General features: G+C 56.0%; 2 protein-coding genes across 5 annotated transcripts in view; both read left to right on the plus strand.

The window, feature by feature from the left end:
* CRHR1 (corticotropin releasing hormone receptor 1) overlaps positions 1-8080 on the plus strand; it is a 52547-nt gene extending 44467 nt beyond the window's left edge. For 2 of the 4 annotated variants that reach the window (XM_059048775.2, XM_067021024.1), the window contains 9 exons: positions 1435-1541; positions 2305-2425; positions 2649-2802; positions 3096-3156; positions 5284-5356; positions 5621-5706; positions 5946-6081; positions 6269-6310; positions 6783-8080. In XM_059048775.2, coding sequence (XP_058904758.1) covers positions 1435-1541; positions 2305-2425; positions 2649-2802; positions 3096-3156; positions 5284-5356; positions 5621-5706; positions 5946-6081; positions 6269-6310; positions 6783-6923 — 921 coding nt within the window. In that variant the 3' untranslated portion in view covers positions 6924-8080. The remainder of the gene's footprint in view (positions 1-1434; positions 1542-2304; positions 2426-2648; positions 2803-3095; positions 3157-5283; positions 5357-5620; positions 5707-5945; positions 6082-6268; positions 6311-6782) is intronic. The other 2 variants (XM_067021023.1, XM_067021025.1) reach the window with 1 other exon arrangement.
* Positions 8081-8261: 181 nt separating this feature from the next.
* SPPL2C (signal peptide peptidase like 2C) lies at positions 8262-14449 on the plus strand. Its single transcript, XM_059048989.2, is given in 4 exon segments — positions 8262-8280; positions 9787-9854; positions 12839-12939; positions 12941-14449. Coding segments are annotated over 4 exon segments (1320 nt in total). The 3' UTR covers positions 14073-14449.
* Positions 14450-24055: the final 9606 nt, after the last annotated feature.

The raw sequence follows: 24055 nt of genomic DNA on the forward strand, positions 1-24055 counted from the left end.
AAGTCTCCTGCGAGCTTGTCTTTCTCTCAATACTTGCCAGTTTCCGGGCATCACCGTGCCCATGCCCCACCCCAGAACCTGGAAAGGGTGAGGGAGGGAGGGGTTACCAGGGACCCTCCCTTCGCAAAAGCCAGTGCCTTTCCAACATCCATTTTTCCTTCCTGCACTCGACACACAGTTCCCAGCGCTCCACCGTGTGCCACACTCTGGCTCTTTAGCCCCTGCCCTCTTGGGACCTACAAAAGGGTGAAGGGGGCCTTTGCTCTCGCGGGGTCAGGCCTCTGCAGAGAGCTGGGCCCTGGAGACCCCAGTCCACCATCATGGGGTGGGGACCCATCTTCTGCCTCAGCATCTTGTCAATCTGCACATGAAGGTGAGAGATCGTTTGAAGCTGAGTGACCTTGAACGAGTCCGTGTACTTTGGGGCCTGTTATTCTGCAAAATAAGGTACAGACCCCCTACTGGCTCTTCCCCCAGTGTTGCCTCGAGGGTTTGAGAAGATAGCAGATATGAAAATACTCTGTAGGGAATTCCCTGGCGGTCCAGTGGTTAGGACTCCGAGCTTTCATCACTACCGAGGGCCCGGGTTCAATCCCTGGTCGAGGAACTAAGATCCTGCAAGCCGCGCAGCGCGGCCAAACAGAAAAAAAAAGAGAAAGAAAATACTCTGTAAACGGGAGGGCTTCCACACTCATGGAGTGAACTTTGATTGAAAAGGGGCCTGCCGCGTTTCCCAGCTTCTATCAGTGTATGAAATGAATAAGTCATAACATTGAGAACTTTGTTTTAGTCCTGGGAGAGGACCCCATTGACTTCAAGCAGACCCCCTGGGCCAGGGGTGGGACCTGGGAAGCAAGTTATAGAGCCTAGAGAGGTTTTTTATGGTTTCTAATGATTCTGTGGATGCTAATCCACAGCAACTGCCCTCTCCCCTCCTCGCTGATAGGAGCGGGCCTCAACTGCAGCGGGAGGGATTTAGGGGTGATAGAGAAGATGGTGGCTCAACTCAGAAGCGGGTGGAGGAGAGAAGTGCTAGAGGGTTGGTCTGCACCCACAGGAGCCACCTGGTGTTGGGATTGCATGGAAACGTGAACATGAGAGAACATCCGTGAGCCGTGCGTGTGTGTTCATGCACACGGAGTGGGGAACCCTATGTGATACGGAGATTCAAGTTAACTGATATTTTCCCCACAGCACGGAGCAGTGCACAGAGCATGGGACTGGGGGACAGACAGACAGACATAGACTCAAATTGGACGGCACTGCTCTAGGGCAACACCTCACACATAGCAGGGGCTCAGGGGGGGATAACTATTGTTATCATGGTCCACTTTGTCCCAGGCACCTGTGGGGGTGGGCTGTCCTGGCACATCCAGTGGGCACAGGGGCACAGCTGTGAAGGAGCCTCACCTCTGCCCCTCTCTCCTGCCTCAGAAGAAGAGCAAGGTACACTACCATGTCGCCATCGTCATCAACTACCTGGGCCACTGCATCTCCCTGGTAGCCCTCCTGGTGGCCTTTGTCCTCTTTCTGCGGCTCAGGTGAGGATGCCGCGGCACTGTCCCCCGCCACACCCCCCAGGCCTTGAGCAGGGGGGAGAAGTAAGATACAGGTAGTGGGCTGGGGGAGTCCTGCTCCTTCACCTCAGTGGGAGCAGGTGACAGATATAGATGGCCCAGCTCTCTTGGAACCTCTGGCAGGGTCACTTCTGCAACCCTGCCCAGTGACTGCAGAGGGGAGGGGGATGGCCAAAGCCCAGGCTCACCTGTGTCACCCACACCCAGGCCGGGCTGCACCCATTTGGGAGACCAGGGAGGTGGAGCCCACTTTGGGTTTGAAGCTGCCTGGGCCCAGCACAACTGCCAAGGATGCAGGTGGCAGTGCCAGCCAGGTCTGTGCCAGGAATAGGGGCTGAGCATCAGGGCTGAAAGCTGGGAGGGAGGCATATTGCCGGAGGCCTTTTATGTTTTCTGAGCCTCAAACTTGGAGCTACAGGGAGGGAAGGGTGCTCATGGGAGAAGGGGCATCCCTAGTAGCCAAGCAGCCCCTGGTCCCTGCAGCATTGGCCATGTGGCAGGCTCTGCCCCGGAGCTTAGGTCTGGGTGGGCCACAGTTAGGAAGGGACCTGTGGGACATCAGGAGAGCCGCTGCTGCCGCCTCCCAGTGTGACTTAGTCAGCCCGCCCTGCTCGGAGCCTCGGTTTCCCCATTCCTACACCTGGGCTGGAGTGATGCTGGTGACCCAGCCCTCATCTTTGCTCTCCTCCTCTTCCGCCTGTCACCCACCCTCCCCTGCTGCCCACAGGAGCATCCGGTGCCTGAGAAACGTCATCCACTGGAACCTCATCTCGGCCTTCATCCTGCGGAATGCCACGTGGTTCGTGGTCCAGCTCACCATGAGCCCGGAAGTCCACCAGAGCAATGTGGTGTGTCCTGGAGGGGCAGGCCCAGGGTCAGAGGAAGGGTCTGGGTGGGGCTGCCTTTGCAGAGCAGGGACCGGAGCCAGGCCCTGGAGCCCACAGCACAGGAGTGGACCCTGGGGGGTGCCCCATCCTGCCGGGAGGAGGCCCCAGGCCTGGGGTGGTGGCTGCTGCTCCGTCCCATCCCCCCTCCCTGGTTAATCGTCACCTCTGATGGGGTGGGTGGCAGGGCTGGTGCAGGTTGGTGACAGCCGCCTACAACTACTTCCACGTGACCAACTTCTTCTGGATGTTTGGCGAGGGCTGCTACCTGCACACAGCCATCGTGCTGACGTACTCCACCGACCGGCTGCGCAAGTGGATGTTTATCTGCATCGGCTGGGGTGAGCGGGCCAGCCCCCTGCCCTGACCCGCCATCCTCTCCCCACCCAGACTCTGAGCGGCTGGCTGGGGGCCTGAGACTGAGGCCAGGTTAGGGTGGCGGGGGGTGCACACAGCCCTCGGCCCCTACTTGCGGGGCAGGGACGACGGGAACATCTTAAAGGAGGCATGATAGGCCAGTGAGTACCTGGGGAGGCCCTGCCCGCCTCTAGGCCCTGGGCTGCGCTGGGGTCTTCCAGGCCTGCCTCCCCCAGACTCCACCGACAGGTCCTGTGACAGCCGGTCTCTCCCCCAGGTGTGCCTTTCCCCATCATCGTGGCCTGGGCCATTGGGAAGCTGTACTACGACAATGAGAAGTAAGTCACCTCCTCTTCACTGCCCTCAGGGCCCCCTGAGCCCTGAAATCCAGGCTCCCAGGGACCTTCAGCCATGTCACCTTCCCTGTCAGGGCCACAGTTTCTCCATCCACATAGGGAGGGTGCTGGGGGTCAGATTCAAACCGAGTCTCTGTCACAGCTTTCTGCCTGAGGTGGGGCTGGACGGGCAGGTCCAGGCTCTTTTATCTGTCTCGGGCTTTCACCACAGGCAGAACAGCCTTAAAGGTTACTGGCAGTCCCTGGAGCCCAACCACCCAGGTTCTGAATTGTGGCTCCCATCATTAAGTAGCTTTATGACCTTGGGCTAGTTACTACAGTGTGCCTCGGTTTCCTCATCTGTAAAATGGGCATCCTCGTAATAGTGCCTCCCTCAAAGTGTTGTGGGGATGACATGAGTTAATATATGTTAAGCATTTAGAATAGAGTCTGGCACATAGTAAATGTCATATAAATGTTTTCTATTAATAAAGACTTGACTTAACGAACGATTCCATTGATTTAATAGGAACTGATCCAGACAATCTCAGAGACTCCTTCCAGCTCTAAAGTCCTGAGGGGCTGTACTTAAATGGAAGTAGGTGTTCCCAATCACCCCTGAAAACTGCACTTCCACTGCAGTGCTTCTCAGCCTTGGCTTGTGTTAGAATCACACAGGAAGCTTTAAAAAAGTACCGACGCCCAGGTTTGACCTCCAGAGAGTTGGATGTTATTGGTCTGGAGTGTGGCCTGGGCACCAGGATTTTTTAAACCTGCCCAGGTGATTCTAATATGAAGCTAAGATTGAGAACCACTGAAAAAGAGAGGCAGAAAAAGTGGACATAGATGGCCAGGGGAGGTGCCAGGATCTTCTTTGCCAAAGTGTTCTCAGGAACCCACTGTCTGACTGGGGTTCTAGGTGGCCTCCATCACCATGGCTATTCCTCTCCACCCCTGACAAGGAGCCTGGAAAATTACATTCACATTTAGGAAGGATCAAGGTGATCCCTCCTGACTCCGGCCCAGCCTGGCTGGCTCTCTCTGCATTTGCACGGCCGGTGGTATGGGGGCCTGAACTGGGAGTGGGGGCCAGCTGACAAGCAGGACTGGGGGCTCGGCAGTGATTCCAGAATGGTGGCCTGCGTCTCAGAACAGAAGCATTGTAAATCCTGGGCGATGGAGCCTCTATGCCTGCAGGCGTGAAGGTGAGTACAGGGAAGGAAGAACAGGTTTCAAAAAGCTGCCCAGTGTGTGTGTCTGGGCGCATCTTGGAGCAAAAAGGATGGCTGAGCTCAGAGGCAAGTTGGTCTGAGCGTCTCTGGAGCTCCACCTTGTGGTAAGATGCTGACACTGCAGCAGAAGGGATCCAGGTGTGAGACCTGAGAGAGACCTTGCAGGCTCTGGGACTAAGGACTGGACCTGGCCCCAGGACAGCTTGCGTTTGGTCTGCACCGTGTTTTTTGAAAACTTGAATTGCTTCCAAACTTTGAAAAAGTCAAGAGGTTTCACATAAAAATCTCAGTTTACTGTTTGTGGAAGCATGCTGAGATCTTGGTACTGCGGATCTGCATGCCTGAGGGTCCATCATCTCTGCACAAGGACATGGGACTTCCTATGTGCCTCATCCCAACCCACTCCCCAGACCTCCCTAGGTCTTGCTGGAGGGAAACTCAAGAAAACGAAAAGCAATTCTGCCTCTCACGACAGGTGGAACCTGTAGAGTCTCTGCCTCTAGGTCGTTCAGGCTGCCATTAAACAAACTCAGAGATTGTTAGCTACTGAGTGTCACTGCATGACACGTACAGGGCAAGGCCCCCCCTCATGGGCATGCGCCAGAGACACAGTAGGGACTGAGGGGAGCCGTGGGTGTTGGAGCCATGCCTGTTCTATTCGGTGGTCTTTCCCCCGTTCCCCCTCCCTGCCACAGTGACTGCTTCCAGCTTTACATCTCAAAGGATGCTATCCATTCTGCAGAGGGAAAGCTACCTCGACCTTCTGCCAGGGCTGGAATTGGAGCATCCAGATCCTGGCTTTTGGCTCCAGTCGTGGCCTGGCCAAGCTCTGTCCCTCCCTCATGCCACTGAACTGGACCCAGGTGACCCTCCTCCTCTTACCTCTGTGGCCTTCTAGGTGCTGGTTTGGCAAAAGGCCTGGGGTGTACACTGACTACATCTACCAGGGCCCCATGATCTTGGTCCTGCTGGTAAGAACTTGGGTAGGGGGACAGGAGAGAGGGGCTCAGTAGGGAGGAGGCAAGCAGGGCTTACAGTGGACTGAAAGGATCCCTCAGCCTAGAGGTGGCGGGCGAGGGCCAGGAATATGTAAGGGCTCGTGAAGGTGGAGGGAGAGCAGCAGGGGGGCGGAGACCAGACCTGGGACAGCTGCATCCCTGCCCTGTCCACCACCTTCCCTCCAGCATCTTGCACACACCCATGCCCAGGCCATCCCACCGTGTGTCAAATTACAGATCAATTTCATCTTCCTTTTCAACATCGTCCGCATCCTCATGACCAAACTCCGGGCATCCACCACGTCTGAGACCATTCAGTACAGGTAACCAGACCTGCCTCCCCCACCCGTGGGGCGCTTCAGAGATCCCAGCCTCTGACCCAGGGTATCCCCCCAGGCCTGAGAGTCCCTCCTGAAACCCCAGCTCCCCTCGTCTCAGACATTCCGGGGATCCGCTACAGCCTTCCCCCAGACCCGGTCCTTCTCACCAAGCCAGAGGCCCCAGCCCCCTCCCGGGCGGGCTGTGACTCTGGGCCTTCCCCTCCTACCCCCCCCCCCCCCAGGAAGGCTGTGAAGGCTACTCTGGTGCTGCTTCCCCTCCTGGGCATCACGTACATGCTGTTCTTCGTGACCCCTGGGGAGGACGAAGTCTCCCGGGTCGTCTTCATCTACTTCAACTCCCTCCTGGAATCCTTCCAGGTACAGCCGTCCCCCACCCCGACCCCTCACTCCAGCCCTGACTGTCCCCTGCACCTCTTCGGGTGGGGATTCTTCCAGGCAGGGGCCTGGAGGAGGGGGAGGCTGGGGACAGAAAGGGGTCGTCCCCGGAGCTGGATGGGGCCGCACCTGCCCCCGTCCCTTGACCCACCTCCTCCCTCCACGCCAGGGCTTCTTCGTGTCTGTGTTCTACTGCTTCCTCAACAGCGAGGTAAGGACCTGGGGCCCCAGGACTCGGGACGGCAGGAGGCCTGCTGGGACTAGAGACTGTCTGTAGCCACCTGCCTGGGGTGGCAAGCCCACTTCTTTGCTCTCATAGGCAGTAGGTGTGGGAGCCAGAAGCCGGGGCTCCAGTCTCATCAATGAGTCTGTGAAATGGGCTGTTGAAAACCAGGAAGCTGAGCCCTGGGACAAGGGGTGTATGTAGGTTGAGGGCAGGAGATGTGTATGGGTTGAGGGTAGAGATTCTGCATGGCAAAGGCCATATGGCACCTTTGGGTGGATTTGAGAAAGGTACCCCTTGCTCAGAACGCTTGAGAAAATTGTCCTAACAAATATGCAAATCACCAATGCTGATGATGTGCACGGCTCCCCTGCAGAGCTGCTTGTGGAAGCCCTGGGGGAGGGGGGAGGCGGGTCCTGAAACCCGGGCTCAGACCTTATGCTCTGCTCTGTGCCCACAGGTCCGCTCTGCCATCCGGAAGAGGTGGCGCCGATGGCAGGACAAGCACTCGATCCGTGCCCGCGTGGCCCGCGCCATGTCCATCCCCACCTCCCCCACCCGTGTCAGCTTTCACAGCATCAAACAGTCCACAGCAGTCTGAGCTGGAGGGCCGTGGAGTGGCCCCCAGGATCCATGGCTGGGGAGATGATCGCCAGGCTCAGCTGGCTTCCCTGTCTGTGGAGGGGACCAGCTCTCTCCCACACCCTGTACCCCCACCAGTAGCCGGCACTGAGAGCCCGGGAGGCCCCTCCCACACCCCCAGCTGAGCAGGAGTTCCAGGCCTCTGAGAGCAGTCTGGGCCACGGGATGAATGGAAGATAACCTACACGCCTGTGCTGGACCCGGCGCCTCTGGCTCCCCTTTGCCCCAAGAATGGAACAGAAATGGAGTGGAGATGGAAAGCAAGGAATCCAAAGCAACATGTGGGTCCCTCCAAGAGGTGTTTTTTTCCAAAGCACAAGATGGCAGCCCATTGGAGACCCTGGGATGTCCTCAGCGACTGTAGGGGGCCATCCACTCCTCCAGGAGCATCATGGGAAACTCTTGTGATAGCATTCAAGCCACCGTGATGATGCCTCCAGGCCTTAGCAATGCTTTCCAACACCACTGGGAACCAAGGCCATGTTGTCAGAAGCCCTGCAGACATTGTTAGAAATCAGGTGGCGTCATCAGACATCAGGCCACGTCACCGAAGTCCTCCCCAGCCACCAGAAATTCATGTGACCCTGTGGCACTGCCACCAGAAATGCCCTGCCTTGCTGCCTTGCACCCTTGGACCTTTACTACCCCACAGCCCACATGGGTTCCCCCTCCTTAACCTCCTGCCCCGGGTGTCTCCCCCTTCGTGAGATGATGGGGAGGTGGGAGGGTGACAGTGTCCTTGAGCAAAAGCCAGTGTGTGCCCCAGCCAAAGCCAGCCTCCCTTTGAGGGGCAGAGAATACTTGGGGCCGCCAGCCTGCTGTTTTCAGTGACCTGGCCTCTGGGGCAACCCCTGTACTGGTCAAAGGGACCCTGTGGCCCTTGGATGACCTCATTGGGCAGCATCGTTAGCTAAGCAAAGATAGAAGAGGGTGGGGCACTCAGCCCCCCTCTGCCTCAAGTTCCCCAGAGCAGGACAAGTGGCTCTTGTGGCAACCAGCCAGCTGACCGCTTACACCCCTGGTAAGTACCCAGCCACATCCAGAGATACTGGACAGCCAGAGCAGGGCTTTGGGAGAGTGGGGTGGCTAGTGTAAATAATAATATTTATCTTTCAACCAGCACTTGTGAAGCCTGGTATGTGCTAGGGCTGGGTAGGGAGGGCACCACAAGAAATGGAGGCCACTTTCAGCCTTTAGGGCCACCGTGTGGTTGGGGAACCAATGGCACTCAGACACACGCCAATGATGGGGCGCTAGGGGAGCCCCTGAGGTCCAGGAGAGGACGTAGGAGAAGGGCATGGGTCTGCGGGGACCAGGTAAGGGCAGCTTTTGTAAGGGGGCGAGTTGTAGGGAGAAGGTAGAGGACACCACGGGCCGGGCACAGCTTGAGCACAAGTGAGTCAGTGAGACCAGGCCAAAGCGTGTCCCAGCCCCAGGGGAGGAGATACGCTGGGAACAGGAAGGAATTAGGAAGCAGGGGAGGCCGAACAGGCTTGAATGCTGTCTTAGCATGGAAACCCCAGAAGCATACCAAGAGACAAAGCTTCGAGAACCAACTCCAGGGTAGGGGTGCACCCGCCCACCACCGTGGGCAGCTGCAGCCAGTCCTGCTTTGGAAGCTGGGAGAGCCGGGTGGGACCCACACCTGCGTCGTCCCACCCGAGGGGCGAGGGATGTGTGTCCACCAGCTCCTGGGGGACGGTAATTCCCTGCACCTCCTGCGGAGGCCGGGAGAGTGCCGGGCACAGCATAGACCACGTCCTCGGGCCAGGAGGTGGTTGGGACACAGAAGCTCCACCCAGCACACTCAGGCCAGGGCCTTGCCTCTGAGTCTCTGACCCGGAAAGAGGGCCACACAGGGGTGTGTGTGTATGCACGAGTGCATGCGCACATGTGTGCACATGGGTGCGTGTGCTATCAGGACACCAGGACAGACGGATGACCGTGGTGCCGGGAGCCCCGAAGCTTCTGCTGGGGGAGGAGAGGTCCAGTGGGTGAGGATCTGGCAGCTCCCCGAGGGAGGAGCTGGGGGTGTCCCTGAAGGCCATGTGGGGTACCCTGCTCTGCTAACTCCCCAAGCGCTGTCCCCTTAAGGTGGGAGATGGGGGGACCAGCTGAGCAGAGGAAGCCATGAGAAGAGGACCAGGGGCACCAAGACGGAGACATGCTGACAGCTTCCAGAGCAGCTGGGGTGGGACAGCCGCAGAAAGGGTCCTAGCTGACAAGAGGGACCAGAAGTGACTTGAGTCTCAAATGGCCACAAGTGAGGCACCTTTCTCAAGGTTGCCTTCCACCCAATGAAGGAGAAGTGAGAAAGCAAGGCATTTCACAGACAATGTTGGGATGTGGGGGGCTGGGGACATCGCAAGGACAGAGGAGTCTGAGAGGGGCTGGGGGTTTTATAGGCAAGGGGTCTTGAAGGGGCCGAGCTGGGGCGGTGCCCCTTTTCCTGCTTGTGCCTCCGGGCTGTTTTAGCTGACGGGCACCCTTTGCACACCTACTGTGCGCTCAGCTCTGTGGGCGGGGGGAGGCAAGCAGCACGCCCAGGACGTACGCCAGCAACAGGCTGCAAAGCTCAGAGCTGCTGGCTCTGGAAGGTCGTGGGAGGACATCCAAGGCGGGGTTGGTGGTCATCACAGAAGCTGCAAGGGGTCCCTGGGCCATGGGTGCTGTTTCAGATGAACCTCAGGATCCCTCTGGTCCAGAGACTGTAAGGGTAGAGGGACTGCTGAAGCGCAGCTGGAAATAACTGGGCTGCAAAGAACTGCAGCCCCACCTGCCAGGGGCAGGTGTGCTGAGTTTAGCCCTTCCATGGGCTGCAGGGCTGGAGTCACGGCAGGCCCCCGATGGGATTTCTAAGGGTCGTTCTGCCCTGAGCTTCGACTTCTGGGTGGGTGGGAAGGGAGGTCCCTTGGGGATGGGGCTGTGTGATGGGCCAACAGACACACATGTCACCCCACTGTGAGACAGGCCCCTCTCTCAAGCTGGGAAGAATTTTTCTCCATGCCACACTCAGAGGCTGCAGTTCCCTGAAAGTTCCCCCACCTGAGCCCTTTTCTCCTTGGGTCCCTCCCTCACGGGCACAGATCACCAGTACAGGAAAAACCACCCTGTGGGGTTTGGGTTTTCCAGTTCTGGCTCCCCCCTCCCTGAGTGTGAAGGTATAGCCTCTGCTTTGGGGTCCTCGGCTTCCCCCGCAAGGTGTCCTCAGTCCCCCTGCTGCTGATGGGACCCAGACTGGGACCCTGACAGACACCCTGGGACCTGAAGCCAGAGCAGAGGGTGCAGATCAAGGAGGGAGGGAGGTTTTGGAATCCAGATAACAATTAAATGAGGACATTTGTAGATTGCTTTGCAATCCACAAAATCCTTTATAACATTCACGGAAGTAGGGAACAGAACCCGCCCATTTTACAGCCAAGAAAACTGAGGCCAAGCGACTCCCCTGAGCTCAAAGGTCTCTGGCTCCAGATCCAGGCCTCTTTCTACCCATCAGTTGACTGAAGTCACTGGGCTTGGGTTCGGGGAGGCCAGGACTGATAAAGCAGCTCTGGGGGGAGGAGACAGCGAGAGGAGGCCTTGGGGTTTCAGATCGGGGACGCGTCCCAGGCAAAGATGGAATCGGCCCAAAGACGGCCTGGCCAGCGTCTGGCTGCTGAGCCCAGCTGGGTGGGAGCGATGAGGGTTCTGTACATCCAGCAACCCGTTCCCCACCTTCCCAACATCCTGCACCCCTCCAGGCCTTAAAATGATGCTTAACTGCAAACAGTACAGCCCAGGTCACCGGAAGCTTCTGTGAGTCTCCCTGCTCAGCCCATGTGAGGATGTCATTGGCCTCCAGCTCAGGGGTCTCTCAGGCTCATCTCATCCAGCCCCCTGACTTCAAACTGACCTGCCCACCCTTGGTTCAAACAGAGGGGGTGCTTCCTACGTTTCAGCAATACTATCACTGAGCACTCACCGGGAGCCCCCTTGCTACGCCCCTTACATACTGATCTCATCTACTCTTCATACCACCCTACGAGGAAGGAGCTGTTATCCCCATTTAACATATGGGGAAAGTGATGCCCTGGGAGGTTGAGACATGCCCAGCAGTGGCATGGCTGGATGTGAACCCAGTCTGGCCTCACTTGGCCCCCACGGTGTTTAACCCCTGTGCAGTGGGACTTCTTTGTAGAGTTCTCCTCCCTGACCCACTGTTCCCTCCAATCCTCTTCCTACGGAAATTCTTCAGTTTCTCCAATTTTGTGGACGAAAGGTGTTCAGAGACGAAGCTAGACGCAGGAGTCCGTGCCCGCCAAGCGTGGCCTCAGGTGGGCTCACTGCCTAACCAGCCAGCCCAGCCTCCAGGCCAATCCCAGGCTGCCTGCCTCCCGGCATCCCCAGCCCTGTCCCTGCTCCATTTCAGAACATCACCTCTTCTTTCCTACCTTCCACGGCCCCACTACCCCTGCAGATCCTGCTGGGCAGGCTTGGGTCAAGAGAGGCCTGGAGCAAGTATAGTTTTCAAAGCTCTCAGTGTGTTGAAAACACCAATGAGATCATCATTTGGAAATAACTCCAGAGACCACTTTTGGCCACCAGGCTGCCACCCACCCCCTCTGCCCCTCCAAGGGGTCCAGGACAGATGCCTGCTGCCCGGCCTCATTGCCCACTGGTCCAAGGCAGGTGGGGTCAGAAGCAGCGTGCTCCTGCCTCTCTTGCTTTCATTACTGGGGTCCCGGGGGAAGGAGAAGATGGTGATCTGGTCCCTTCTCGGCGTCGGTACCATCCCTAGAACATGCAGCTAGGACAGATCTGGGCCAGGAAACAAGGGCAGTGCATGGGCCCGGTGAGCTGGGCACCATCCCATACTTCCTGAGCAACCCCACTAGGCTGAGACCCATTGCCTGGGACCTGCTGCCCTCTCTGCCCTGAGTGGATAAAGGTAAGTGTTCCAGGTGCCACCTACATCCCCAAACAGAAGGCAGAGACACTGCCCCTGGCCTGCCCTGGGCAGCGACCCTGAGAGCACAGGCCATAGCTAAGGGGGGCAGTGGGGAAGGAACAGAAGCTGGAGATCAGGGGGATGCCCTCAAGGAAAGGGGTGGAATCTGGGGAGAGCATAGGGGACAGTGGGTGATGCAGAGTCTTAGAGCAGAAACACAGCCTGGGGAGTGGGCATGGGCCACTTGTGTGACTGAGCCCACCAGGGCATCCTGCAGGGCGTAGTCAGGGCACCAAGCAGCCACAGAGAGGAGCAATTCCATGGCTGGAGGCTGGGGGCTGGTGCTGGCAGATAGGATGGGGGGATCTGGGGAAACAGCAATTGGACAGACACCCAAAAGCCTCCTGTGAGCTGGGTCCCAGGAAGAGCCTCAAAGGAAATGAGCCTCCAGAGAATTCGTTGAGCCCAGGTCACCAGGAGCCTAAGGGTAGATCGGGGTGGGGGAGAGGCAGGAGCAGGCTCGGGGGGGGGCGCGTGTTTTTGAACCCCAAATGGGGGCATATGCTGGTCTGATTGGGTCCAGAAGAATTACAATGAGGCCTATCCTGGGCACAGTGCCCCTGGAGGGAACCGGAGCTGCTCCTTGTTTTGTTCTTTTTAAAATCGTGGTAAAAATACACACAATATAAAACTTACCATTTCAACCGATTCAACATATTAAATACACTCACAATGTTGTGCCACCCATCACCTCTATCCAGTTCCAGAACTTTTTCATCACTCCCCATCCCCCCTTCCCCCAGCCTCCAGCCACCACCAACCTGCTTTCTGTCTCTATGATTTGCCTATTCTGGATATTTCACAAACGTAGAGTCATGTGATATTTGTCCTTTTGTGTCTGGCTTCTTTCCGTTGCTTAATGTTTTCAAGGTTCATCCACACTGTAGTGTACATCAGAACTTCATTCCGTGTCCCCCTCCGTCACGCCGTCGCTCTACTTCTTCTACGACTGCTTTGTCTGGGTCATGGTCGCCATCTTCGGCCTGGGCGCCCGTGGTGCACCACCCGCCCCTGCAGCGATACCGGTGGCTCCTGCCCGGCCGCCGGGCCTGTCTGCAGCTGCCCCTGCTGCTGCTGGCCGGCCTGTGCCTGGTCCTCTGGGTCGCCTACCGCAACGAGGACCGCTGGGCGTGGCTCCCGCAGGACATGCTGGGTGTGGCCTACTGCCTTTTCGCCCTGCGGCATGTGCGCCTGCCCACCCTCAGGAGCTGTGCCTCCTTCCTGCTGGCGCTGGTGGCCTTTGATGTCGTCTTCGGCTTTGTCACACCCCTGCTCACCAGGACCGGCGAGAGCGTCAGGGTGGAGGTAGCCTCGGGCCCGGCAGACGCTTTGAGCCGCGAGAGGCTGCCCGTGGCTCTCAGGGTGACCCGGCTGAGCTTCTCGGCCTTGACCCTGTGTGGCCAGTCCTTCTCCATCCTTGGCTTGGGTGACATCATGGTCCCCGGCTTCTTGGTGGCCTACTGTCACCGCTTTGACGTGCACATCCGCTCGCGGCAGGTCTACTTCGTGGCCTGCACCGTGGCCTATGCTGTGGGCCTGCTGGTCACCTTTGCTGCCGTGGCGCTCACGCAGAAGGGCCGGCCCACCCTGCTCTACCTGGTGTCCAGCACCCTGCTCACCAGCCTGGCCGTGGCTGCCTGCCGCCAAGAGCTCACCCTCTTCTGGACAGGCCAGGGCAGAGCCAAGACCCCCGCCCGGGCTGTGCCAGGGCTCTGCAGTGCCCCTTCAGTTGGCTCTGGGCGGAAGCGGGGGCACGCGACAGATGTCCACAGAGCCAGCAAGCTCGAGGGGGCCACTGAGCGCCTGGCAGGGGACTTAGACAGCGAGCTTGGGAAGGACACGGCTCAGACTGTCACCATATCTGAGGATGAAGCTACCAGTCCTGAAGGCCACGGTGACAGCTCTGAGGGCTGGAGTGACGCCAACCTGGAGGCTGATGAGCTGCCCGGTACCTACCCTGGGGCCTCAGAGGAGCTGACACCACGGATGCCGCCGCCCTCGGAGCTGGGCCGCACCCACGCCCAAGCCCAGGCCCACGATGCTGGCCTGCCCTGGACGGGGCTCCACAAGAAGAGGGGCCTGAAGGTAAAGAGGAGCATGTCGACCCAGGCTCCCTTGTGAACCGGGGGCCCTGGGACTCGTGCCTCTAGACTATTGCAGAGCAAAGCCATGTGTGGCAAAAAGAAATCGGGGCATTAAAGATATTCCATATCTACCCAGTGGAGCCACTTGGTTTGTTAGGACCGTGAGAAAGCAGCAACCACGGAATAAGTCCATGCAGAGACTGGAGGGTCCTTAGGACAGGGGGCCTGTCTCCCCCTGCAGCCCAGCCCCGGACTCAATGCCCATCTTCTTATCACGCTCAGGTCCAGTTGAACAATTACTCTTCCCTGATCACACCACGTTCTCTCGCTCTCTCTTTGCACGTGCTTTTCTCTCCGGCTGAGATACCCTTCCCATCCCAGACAGATATACCACAGCCCAGCTCCCTCACTCATCAGAGCATTTCTTTTTTTTTTTTTTTTTTTTTTTGTGGTATGCGGGCCTCTCACTGTTGTGGCCTCTCCCGTTGCGGAGCACAGGCTCCGGACGCGTAGGCCTAGTGGCCATGGCTCACGGGCTTAGTTGCTCCGCGGCATGTGGGATCTTCCCAGACCAGGGCACGAACCCGTGTCTCCTGCATCGGCAGGCGGATTCTCAACCACTGCGCCACCAGGGAAGCCCTGCATTTCTAAGCAGACTTCAAGTGTCAGCTCACTACCACCCTTCCTGCTGAGCATCCCTGGTCTAGGCCTCCTGGACAGCAACCCCACGCCCAGCATGTGCCTGCTGTCATCCACCTGCTGCATCCACAGACATCAAGTATGCGCCTACTGTGTACACCACCCTGTGGTGGGCACAGAGGGAGACTGCTGTCCAGCTGGGGGAAGGGTGGGGGATGGAGAACAGACAAGAAACAACTTGAGAATCATCTCAAAACGGGGATGGAGAGGTTGGAGCCGGAGTGGAAGAATTTAGGAGACCACGGCTCTAGTTCCCGTGCTTCCTTCCCTGACCCTGGATGATGGACCAATCTCTTAACCCTTCGAGGTTCAGGAGTCTCATCTTCAAAATGGGACTTATGCCATGTCCGCCTGGAGGCAGGGGCATGGACAAAATGGCCTCTTGAGGACCCCACAGTTTCTTTAGTTTTATGGTGTGTTTATGTGTTGCTTAAGCAGAGCAAACGAACTCTGGGCTGAGGGAAGTTTTCCGGAGGAGGCTATGTGGGAGGGGCAGTGTGGAACCAGCAGCCTACTGGAAATTCCAGCTCCACCACTGACCCGTCCTGAGTCACTGAGCAAGTGGTTTAACCTCTTAGTGCCTCGGTTTTCTCACCTGTAGAATGGGATAATAATAGGACCTACTGTGGGGGTTTGGGGGAGGTTTGACCGCATTGGCTTATATTCAAGGACTGACGCAATGCATGTAGGGAAATCGATATGAATGTTAGCTCTGTGTATATTGCTCCCCTCTGTGAAAGGAGCTGAAAGAATCAAATCCAACTCCTACAAGCCTTTGGGTTCTGGCCCCAACTTCCTCCCCTCCCCGCCTCCACACCCAGCATTCCTGCGCTTACCACCAGCAGCGAGCACACACCAGTCCCCATCACACACATCTTTCCCACTGCCCCCCAGGACCTTCCCACGTGCTGGGCCCTCTACCTGCAACTTTCCACTCCTCCTGCCCCCAGAATCGGGTCCGGCCAGTTTCTTGTCCGCCCGGCCCCAGCTCAAATGCCCCCTCCTCATGGAAGCCTACCTTGATGACCCTTCCTAAAGCAGCCCCTGGCCTCAATCACATCACCCTATACCCGGTTCGTTAGTTTTCTCGTCTCCCCCAGTCACGACAGCTTGGTGAGGGCAGGGAACCCTCTGTCTTGTTCATCTGTGTAGAACAGGGCCTGGTATGTAGCAGGTGCTTGAGTTATATTTGTTGGAGGAATGAATGAATCAATGAATCAATGAATGGAATGAATGAATCAGTGCATTCTGGGCAAAGCCTGGCCACTGCCTGGAGTTCTGACCCAGACAATGAAGTGAACCTGGGCAAGAGAGGCAGCCCTCCTGGGAATCCTCACCCACCACAGCCTTCCAGAACATCCCCTGCCACAGCCACAAGAGTGTGAGCCAAGGGGAGGTCTGGTCTCGACCCACCTCACTTAATTCTTAAAGCTGGTTGTAATGAATGAGTTGCTCCAGCCTGAACACCATGAGGGAACACCCCAGGCCGCCTCCCTGGGGAACTGCAGGGCCTTGGTCAGTGTGGAGATGAGACTCTGAGGGTTCTGGCTGGTCCCTGGGGGTGGGGAGGAAGGGCGCCAGGTAAAAGACATCTCAAAGAAAGTCCCACTCGCTGGGGACGAAGCGCAGCCCCCTCGGCAAACGGCATCTGAAGGCCGGATCTGGACAAGGGCAGAGCAAGGGACCCGGGCCAGGACACTGAGCGGAGGGGTTGGCAGCCCCTTCTGCTGGAGCCAGCGACCATCTGGCCTGGACAGAGGGGCCTCCACAGGCTCTGGCTCACCTCCAGCCGGGGCGGCCTCCCCACTGCTGACCTGCGTCACTGGGCCCGCCAAGGGTGGGCTATACCCCTCTGCCAGGCCCAAGGGGGAGGGCTGAACAGAGCTGAGGCCTCTCGGTCCCCCTCACTGCCTAGACTGGGGGGCAAGGGAGCTCTGCTCTCCCAGGAACTTGCAGTTGGTGTGGCTCTGAGGATGCTGCACTGGAGCCCCCTGGGCAGGGCGATGCCTGCCTCCAAGGAGAAGATGCTCAGGGGGGACGCTCTGAGGAGGGAACCCCTCCCCATCCCACGCCCCGCCATCTCCAAACAGATTCAGGGGAGAATGAATCCAACTCTGTCCTCACTCTTCTACCCAACAGGGGTGAACATTCAGAGACTATTCTGTCTATAAAATGGGGGGAATGATACTGGCTACCTCGGGGGTTCTGGCACGTATTAAACCACCCGGGTAAGGAGCCGAGCCTGGGCTCCCGCCGTCTGCTAGCGCTGCTGTAGCTGCTCTTCTCTGATGGCCCAGCATCCCCTGCTCCTGCCCTGACTCCAGAGCCAGGATCCTCTCCTAGCTGCGGGCTGTGCTCCCCTTTGCCAGTCTGCTTCCCAGGGATTGGGCCGAATCCAGGTGGCTGTCACCTGTCAGAGGTGCCCGGAGTTGGCAACCCCCATCTGAGTGCCAAAGGGACACAGAGTACTGCACACGTGCATGTACACACACACACACACACACACACACACACACACACACACACACACGGGTACGTGCAAGTAGACATGCACACACATCCGTACTGCACCCTCCGGTAGCTAATGACAGAGCAGGACAGCAGGACCAGGGCCTGACCATCTCCCCCTGGGCAAGCCTGCACCCTGGTCTGATGGCTCCCCTGCCCTCACCTGTTCCCTCCTCTGCTGCTTTTGCTCTTTGAACCCCATCTCAACATCTGCAGAGCCCAACCTGTGACAGGTGAAACCTAAGATGGGGAGGTGGGGAATTCCCTGGCAGTCCACTGGAATCCCTGGTCAGGGACCTAAGATCCCACAAGCTGTGCAGCGTGGCCAAACCCCCCTCCCCCCAAAAAAAATACCTAAGATGGGACCAGGGCAGGAATGAACTCCTGAGCCATGCCCAGGGCGCCAGGTGGCCCAGTCCCAGCTCCGGGGCTGTGCTGTGTTCAGGCAGCCTGGCATTTTTCTCTGTGGCCTCATTTAATCCCAGCAAGAACCCCATGGGCTGAATAGTCACAGCCTAGTTTTTTTCTAGTTGACGAGAAGTTTGGTACCAGAGCTTTTGGCTTCCCGTGACAGTGAGAACCAGCAAGGACCCAAGAGATGCTCTATCCCGCAGATGAGGAAAGGAAAGCCCAGAGAGTGTCACGAGCTGCCCCAACGTCACACAGCAACGGGACAGCATAAGCAGAACACAGCTCTGGTCTTCTGCCTCCCAGCCCAGCAGCTGGGGTCAGTTCCTATCCTCAACACCGCTCCTCTCTGCACACCCCGATCTGCAAAATATGCCTCCTCCAGGACAACCCAGGGTCTACCCATTCCTTTGCCTTGTGCCCCTCTGGAGTTTCAGCCCTCTATTCTCTTTGAGAAGTAATTGTGTGGGGAAGGTTTGTGATTCACCATCAAGCATCTCTTCAGCTAGCACAGGAGGACACAGCTGCACTCTGAGTCACTGGGACTTGGATTCAAAGTCCAGTATTGCTATTCACTTGCCGTGTGCTGCTGGACAACTGAAGCCACCCCTCTGTGTCTTGATATCCTCACCTGTAAAATGGGCCGCAAAGGTTTACACCGTGGGTTTGTCGAAAGGATTAAATGAGGTGAGGTATGCGTTCACACAGCTAACACATGCTAAGCACCAATGATAGGCTAGATACACGTTATCTCATTACCTGATGCCCAGGTTTCAGAGCAGAATTTCCAGGACAGCACTTGTCACACCTCCAAATGCTGTCTTTCCCAAATCAGCCTACAATTTTTCCTGGTTGAGCTCCCAGAGGGGGTGTCATCCTCTTCCCTTCCAAGGGTTAGGATGTCCGGCCATGCCCAGTGAGGTGCGGTGTGAGGGTGGGTGCCTGGCGGTGAACAAGGGCACCACCACATAACCAGAAGAGGAATCCCTCCTCAGTTAGACTGAAACGCGGAAGGTTTTGTGCCTTTTTTCCTGCTACGCTGAACTTTGTGCGCTCCTGTCCTGCCATCTCCTGGTCAGTAATGTAAGAGCAGGCGGGCTCACCCTCCTAGGGCCTGGGGCGTTCCATCAGGGTACTTTGGAATAATTATAGTCAGGGGTGATATTCAAAAAATATATAATAAACTACCCATCGGCAAAGTTCTGGAATCCCTTCTGGGCCCAAGGTTAGCTCTTTAGAAGCTGTCTGTGAGGAAGCGGAGGTGTCCTGGAGAAGGGCCTGAGAGTATTTTGATATTTTATGAAATGAAGTAGCCCCAATGCAGCATCGCTAAACATCCTTAACGCCTGAAGGGTCCATGCCCTGGTGCTCACCCCACCCCACACAGAATCAGGTCACCTTGAATAAGTGACCTTATTGTGAATAACGCATTCTGTGTTTCAAGACCCCCAGGACGTGGACCATTGCTAGGTGAGGGGGACTCCCCATTTTGTCCTCCGGTCTCCCCAGTACTTGTTCGTGTAGGCCCACAGGTGCCCCTTCCCGCACACAGCACAGCGATTATCCATTGTGTTTGCCAGCACGTCCCAGCCCATCACTGGTTTACTTTCCAGATGCTTAGTTTTATCTTTGGGAATACCTACTCTTCAGCCTCTAGGACTCTTGGCTAGAGTTCTTCCAGCCACATAAGTCTGAGTCCAGGTCTCACATCTCACCCCTGAGCCCACCTAGAATTATGGAACACAGTCTCAGAGAGACCCCAGGAAGGGGAAGCTGGAAAGGGAAACTGAGGCTCCACTGAGAGAACCCTGGGCTGCTGACACTGGGAGGAGTAGCTCTGAGAAATGCCTTTAAGTGGCTTCCCCAGCCTCTTAAGGACTTGAACGGTGCAAAAGACTAAGGGGAGGACGGTGTCTGAGGTCTGAGTGAGGGTGTTGGCAGAGCCTCCAGGGACCTTTCAGAACGAGGACAGAGAGCGAGAGCTGCCTGCCCGAGGTCACTCAGCAAGCCACTGACAAGGCGAAGGTAACTAAGAACCTGGAAACTAACCCAAGAACCCTTCACAAACAGGAAACTCTTTCCAGAATGCAACTGCTTGCCTTTCAGGGATTGTTTCACAAGGTCCCAATTTCCCACCACATTCTTGGTTTTCTTAAAGCAGGAGGCTCTTGGATCCAGAGAGCAGAGAACCTCTCTGGGCAAAATCCTCAGCCCCTCATAAATCATCCTGGGCAAAGCCTGGCCACTGCCTGCAGTTCTGACCCAGACAATGAAGTGAACCTGGGCAAGAGAGGCAGCCCTCCTGCGGACCCTCACCCATCACAGCCCAGATTGTCTTCCGGGCCATCCCCTGCTATAGTCCCAGGAGTGTGAGCCAAGGGTGGGTCTGGTCTCAACCCACATCACTTAACTCTTAAAGCTGCTTGAGATAAACTGAAAAGCGTTCCCTCCAAAAGATAGTCATGTCCTAATCCCTGGAACCTGTGAATGTTACCTTATATGGAAGAAAAAAAAGACGACTTGGCAGGGATAGTCATGTCCTAATCCCTGGAACCTGTGAATGTTACCTTATATGGAAGAAAAAAAAGACGACTTGGCAGGGGTCATTAAGTTAAGGATCTTTTTTTGTGTGTGTGTGGTACGCGGGCCTCTCACTGCTGTGGGCTCTCCCGTTGCGGAGCGCAGGCTCCGGACGCGCAGGCTCAGCGGCCATAGCTCACGGGCCCAGTCGTTCCGCGGCACGTGGGATCTTCCCGGACCGGGGCACGAACCCGTGTCTCCTGCATCGGCAGGCGGATTCTCAACCACTGCGCCACCAGGGAAGCCCAAGTTAAGGATCTTGAGGTAGGGAATCTATCTTGTATTATCCAAGTAGGTCCTAAATGTAATCACAAGGGTTCTTAGAAGAGGAGGATTACACACACAGAGGAGGAGAAGGCAATGTGAAGATGGAAGCAGAGCTGAGAGTGATGTGGCCACCAGCCAAGGATTGCCGGCAGCCCCCAGGAACTGGAAGGGGCAAAGCACAGATTCTCCATGGGAGCCTCCAGAAGGAGCACTGGCCTGCTGACCTCTTGATTTCAGGTCAGTGGTCCTGATTTCAGACTTTTGGCCTCCAGAACTGTGAGAGCATGAATGTCTGTTGTTTTAATCCACCAAGATTGTGGTAATTTGCTACAGCTGCCACAGGAAACTAGCACACTGCTCAGCTGGTAACCCTGACACAAACTGCCTGAGTGCCCAGCCCTGTGCTTGAGAATTAAATGTCTCACAGAGCAGACGAGACAAAGACACAGCCCCACAGTCACACTCCTAGTCCTTCCCGCTGGGGAGAGCCGGGCACCCGGAGTCAGTGAAGGAGAGACAGGAGTTGGGGGTCTCCGTTGCAATAGCCAGTGAGTGTTTCCTAGTTCCAGCTGATTTATCAGGCTCCAGGGATTTCTTTTTTTTTTTTTTTTTTTTTTTGCGGTACGCGGGCCTCTCACTGTCGTGGCCTCTCCCGTTGCGGAGCACAGGTTTCAGATGCGCAGGCTCAACGGTCATGGCTCACGGGCCCAGCTGCTCGGCGGCATGTGGGATCTTCCCGGACTGGGGCACGAACCCGTGTCCCCTGCATCGGCAGGCGGGCTCTCAACCACTGCGCCACCAGGGAAGCCCAGGGGGATTTCTTTTTATTGTGATTTTATTGTGCTTTGGAGAAAAAGTGGAGAGCACAGAAAAGTAGAAAAAAAGCACAATTCCTGTTAAACTTCGGTATATTTCCATGCAGTCATTTTTTTCCCATTGATAAGTTTTTATTTGTGTGTTTCATAGTTATTATCAAAATGGATATATACATTGGTATTCTGCTATGAATATTCTATGTACCCTTTGAACCTTTATTTGGGACGGGCTATGTAGTATTCCATAGCAGATATAACTGCATAGACTTCACATTCTCTTTATTGGATGTTTGATCTGTTTCCTACAGCACCGTGAGGAATATCTTTGGCAGTAAATTACTTTTACATGTTTTAGGAGACTTCTGTAAGATAGATCTCGTAATTTTACTTCTGGGAAACTAGGGGTATGAAAATCTTTAAAGATGGTAATGCATTTTGCTAAATTACTTTCCAAATTGTGTGTGTGTGTGTCAATTTATCCTCTGCGTGTGCTGTAAAACATGGAAGTAACCATTTTACCACACTTTCACCAGGATCTTTTCTAATTTGCTATGATGAAAAACAATATCACTTTCAATTTGCATGTCTCTACTTAACAGTGAGGTTGGACTTTTATTTCCACACTCTGGTTTATTAACAGAATACTCTCCATTCCCGGGCTTAGCACGGTGTCTAACCAGTCGCAATTTCCGGTTGATTCTACGCTAGGAAAACCTCTGGGATCTATTTTCTCCTTCCCAATTTTACAGGCTTATTTCAAGATGTCATCTCTCACCTGGGGATGAGAGGTCATTAGGATCCTTGAAGAGAAAAAATAGCACAACTATTCTTGGTCGTGTCCTTCTGGCTGAAAGACCTTGGATGCCTCCCTACTGCCTGTCAAACCAAGCCCAGCTCCTCGGCTTGGTGTTTAAGGCAGTCCGTGATCAGCCTTCCCTACAGCCAAGCTTGCCCGCTCTATCCCCCAGCCACCCTGTGTGTGCAGCCCTCCACACATGCTCGCCCAGCTCCGTGCCTCTGCTCGCCTTCCGCTCACCTGGAATGTGCCCTTGCACCTTCCCCTGATACCTATGCACGTTGTCTCCAGAGATTCACGCCACACTCTCCAGCACCCCTGTGCAGGGCCCTGTCCAAGGTCCTGGACACAAACATTACCCGGGATGTAGTTCCTGCCTCAGAGGGTTTCACCGTCAGGAGCGGGTGGAAGAGGGCATAGATTCGTACATTCTGATTAATTCAGGCCCTTTGGCTTCAAGGAGCAGGACCCCATTCAAAGTATCTCAAGCAGAAAGAGGAGCTTATTGGAAGGACACGGCGTTTCTCAGAGCACCAGGGCAAACAGCCCAGTTGGGGCTCATGGGAATTGGGGATGACAGAGCTGTCAGAAAGCAAAGGCATCCTCTGCCTCTCCAGGCTGTACAGTCTCTGTGCATCCACTTCCTCTCTTCCGCCCCCGAGCCAGCTGCCTCTGCATGCTCATTTTGCTCTTGGCTCATCGTGGCACTGGTCCCAACTCTGCATCGTGGTCTCTGCCCAGGGACCACCACCGCTGGGCAATGGTCTCTATTCAGACACCATTCTGATTCTCAAGAGAGGGACTCGGCTGGGCTTAGATTTACTCTATGTGGTCAGGGTCTTCCATTGGTTGTTGGTGAGCCCGTGGGCCCTTGATTCAACATCTACTCCTGGTCCAGTCAGCTGCGGCTGCAAAAGGACAGCGAGAAGAGCAGGGTCAGATAGTACAAAGGGTTGTCAGAATCTGAATTATAACACGATCCCAAGGTGAAGCCTCTGCTTATTAAGGTCTAAGAAGCACTGCTTTAGAGCAAGGGTTCTCAAAGAGTGATCCCTGATCCAGCAGCAGCAGGCTTGCCTGGGAACTTGTCAAAAATGCAAATTCTGGGGCTTCCCTGGTGCCGCAGTGGTTGAGAGTCCGCCTGCCGATGCGGGGGATGCGGGTTCGTGCCCCGGTCCGGGAGGATCCCACGTGCCGCGGAGCGGCTGGGCCCGTGAGCCATGGCCGCTGAGCCTGCGCGTCCGGAGCCTGTGCTCTGCAATGGGAGAGGCCACAACAGTGAGAGGCCCGCGTACCGCAAAAAAAAAAGCAAATTCCGTAAATCAACTATATTTCAGTTAAAAAAGAATCATCCAATGTCTTCTTAACCAAACAAAGAAACAACCAAAAGAAATGCAAATGCTCAGGTCCCTCCCCAGGGCCTGAAGGGGGTTTGGGAAGCAGCTGGGTGCTTCCCACAGGTTCTCAAAACAAGCACCACCCCCGCCCTCTGTTTTCCACAGAGGAAATTCCAACCTTCCTTCCATGGTGAAGAGCCAGTGCCTTGCTCTCCACCTGTCCCCTGTGGGGCTGACAAAGAGATACTCCCACACAGGCTATTGTGTATTAAGTGAAACATGCTGATGTTTGCTTATGCTGGTCAGAGGCAGGGCATCTCTCCCTGTTGTCCTCATTTTCCTACTAAGGCAACAATGCAAGATTTCTGTAGTCCCTTCAAGGATTATGGCTTTTAATGGCCTGGTTGGTTCCCACCTATATTAGTTTCCTGTGGCTGTTATAACAAATTACCACAAACCAAGTGGCTTAAAACAACAGAAGTTTATTTTCTCACAGTCTGGAGGATGGAAGTCTGCACTTCAGGCGTCAGCAGGGCCACGCGCCCTCAGAAGGTTCTAAGGGAGAAGACTTCTTTCCTTCTTCCAGCTTCTGGTGACCCCAGGCGTTCCT

Source organism: Kogia breviceps, chromosome 19 (assembly GCF_026419965.1).
Source record: "Kogia breviceps isolate mKogBre1 chromosome 19, mKogBre1 haplotype 1, whole genome shotgun sequence".
Classification (NCBI taxonomy): domain Eukaryota; kingdom Metazoa; phylum Chordata; class Mammalia; order Artiodactyla; family Physeteridae; genus Kogia; species Kogia breviceps.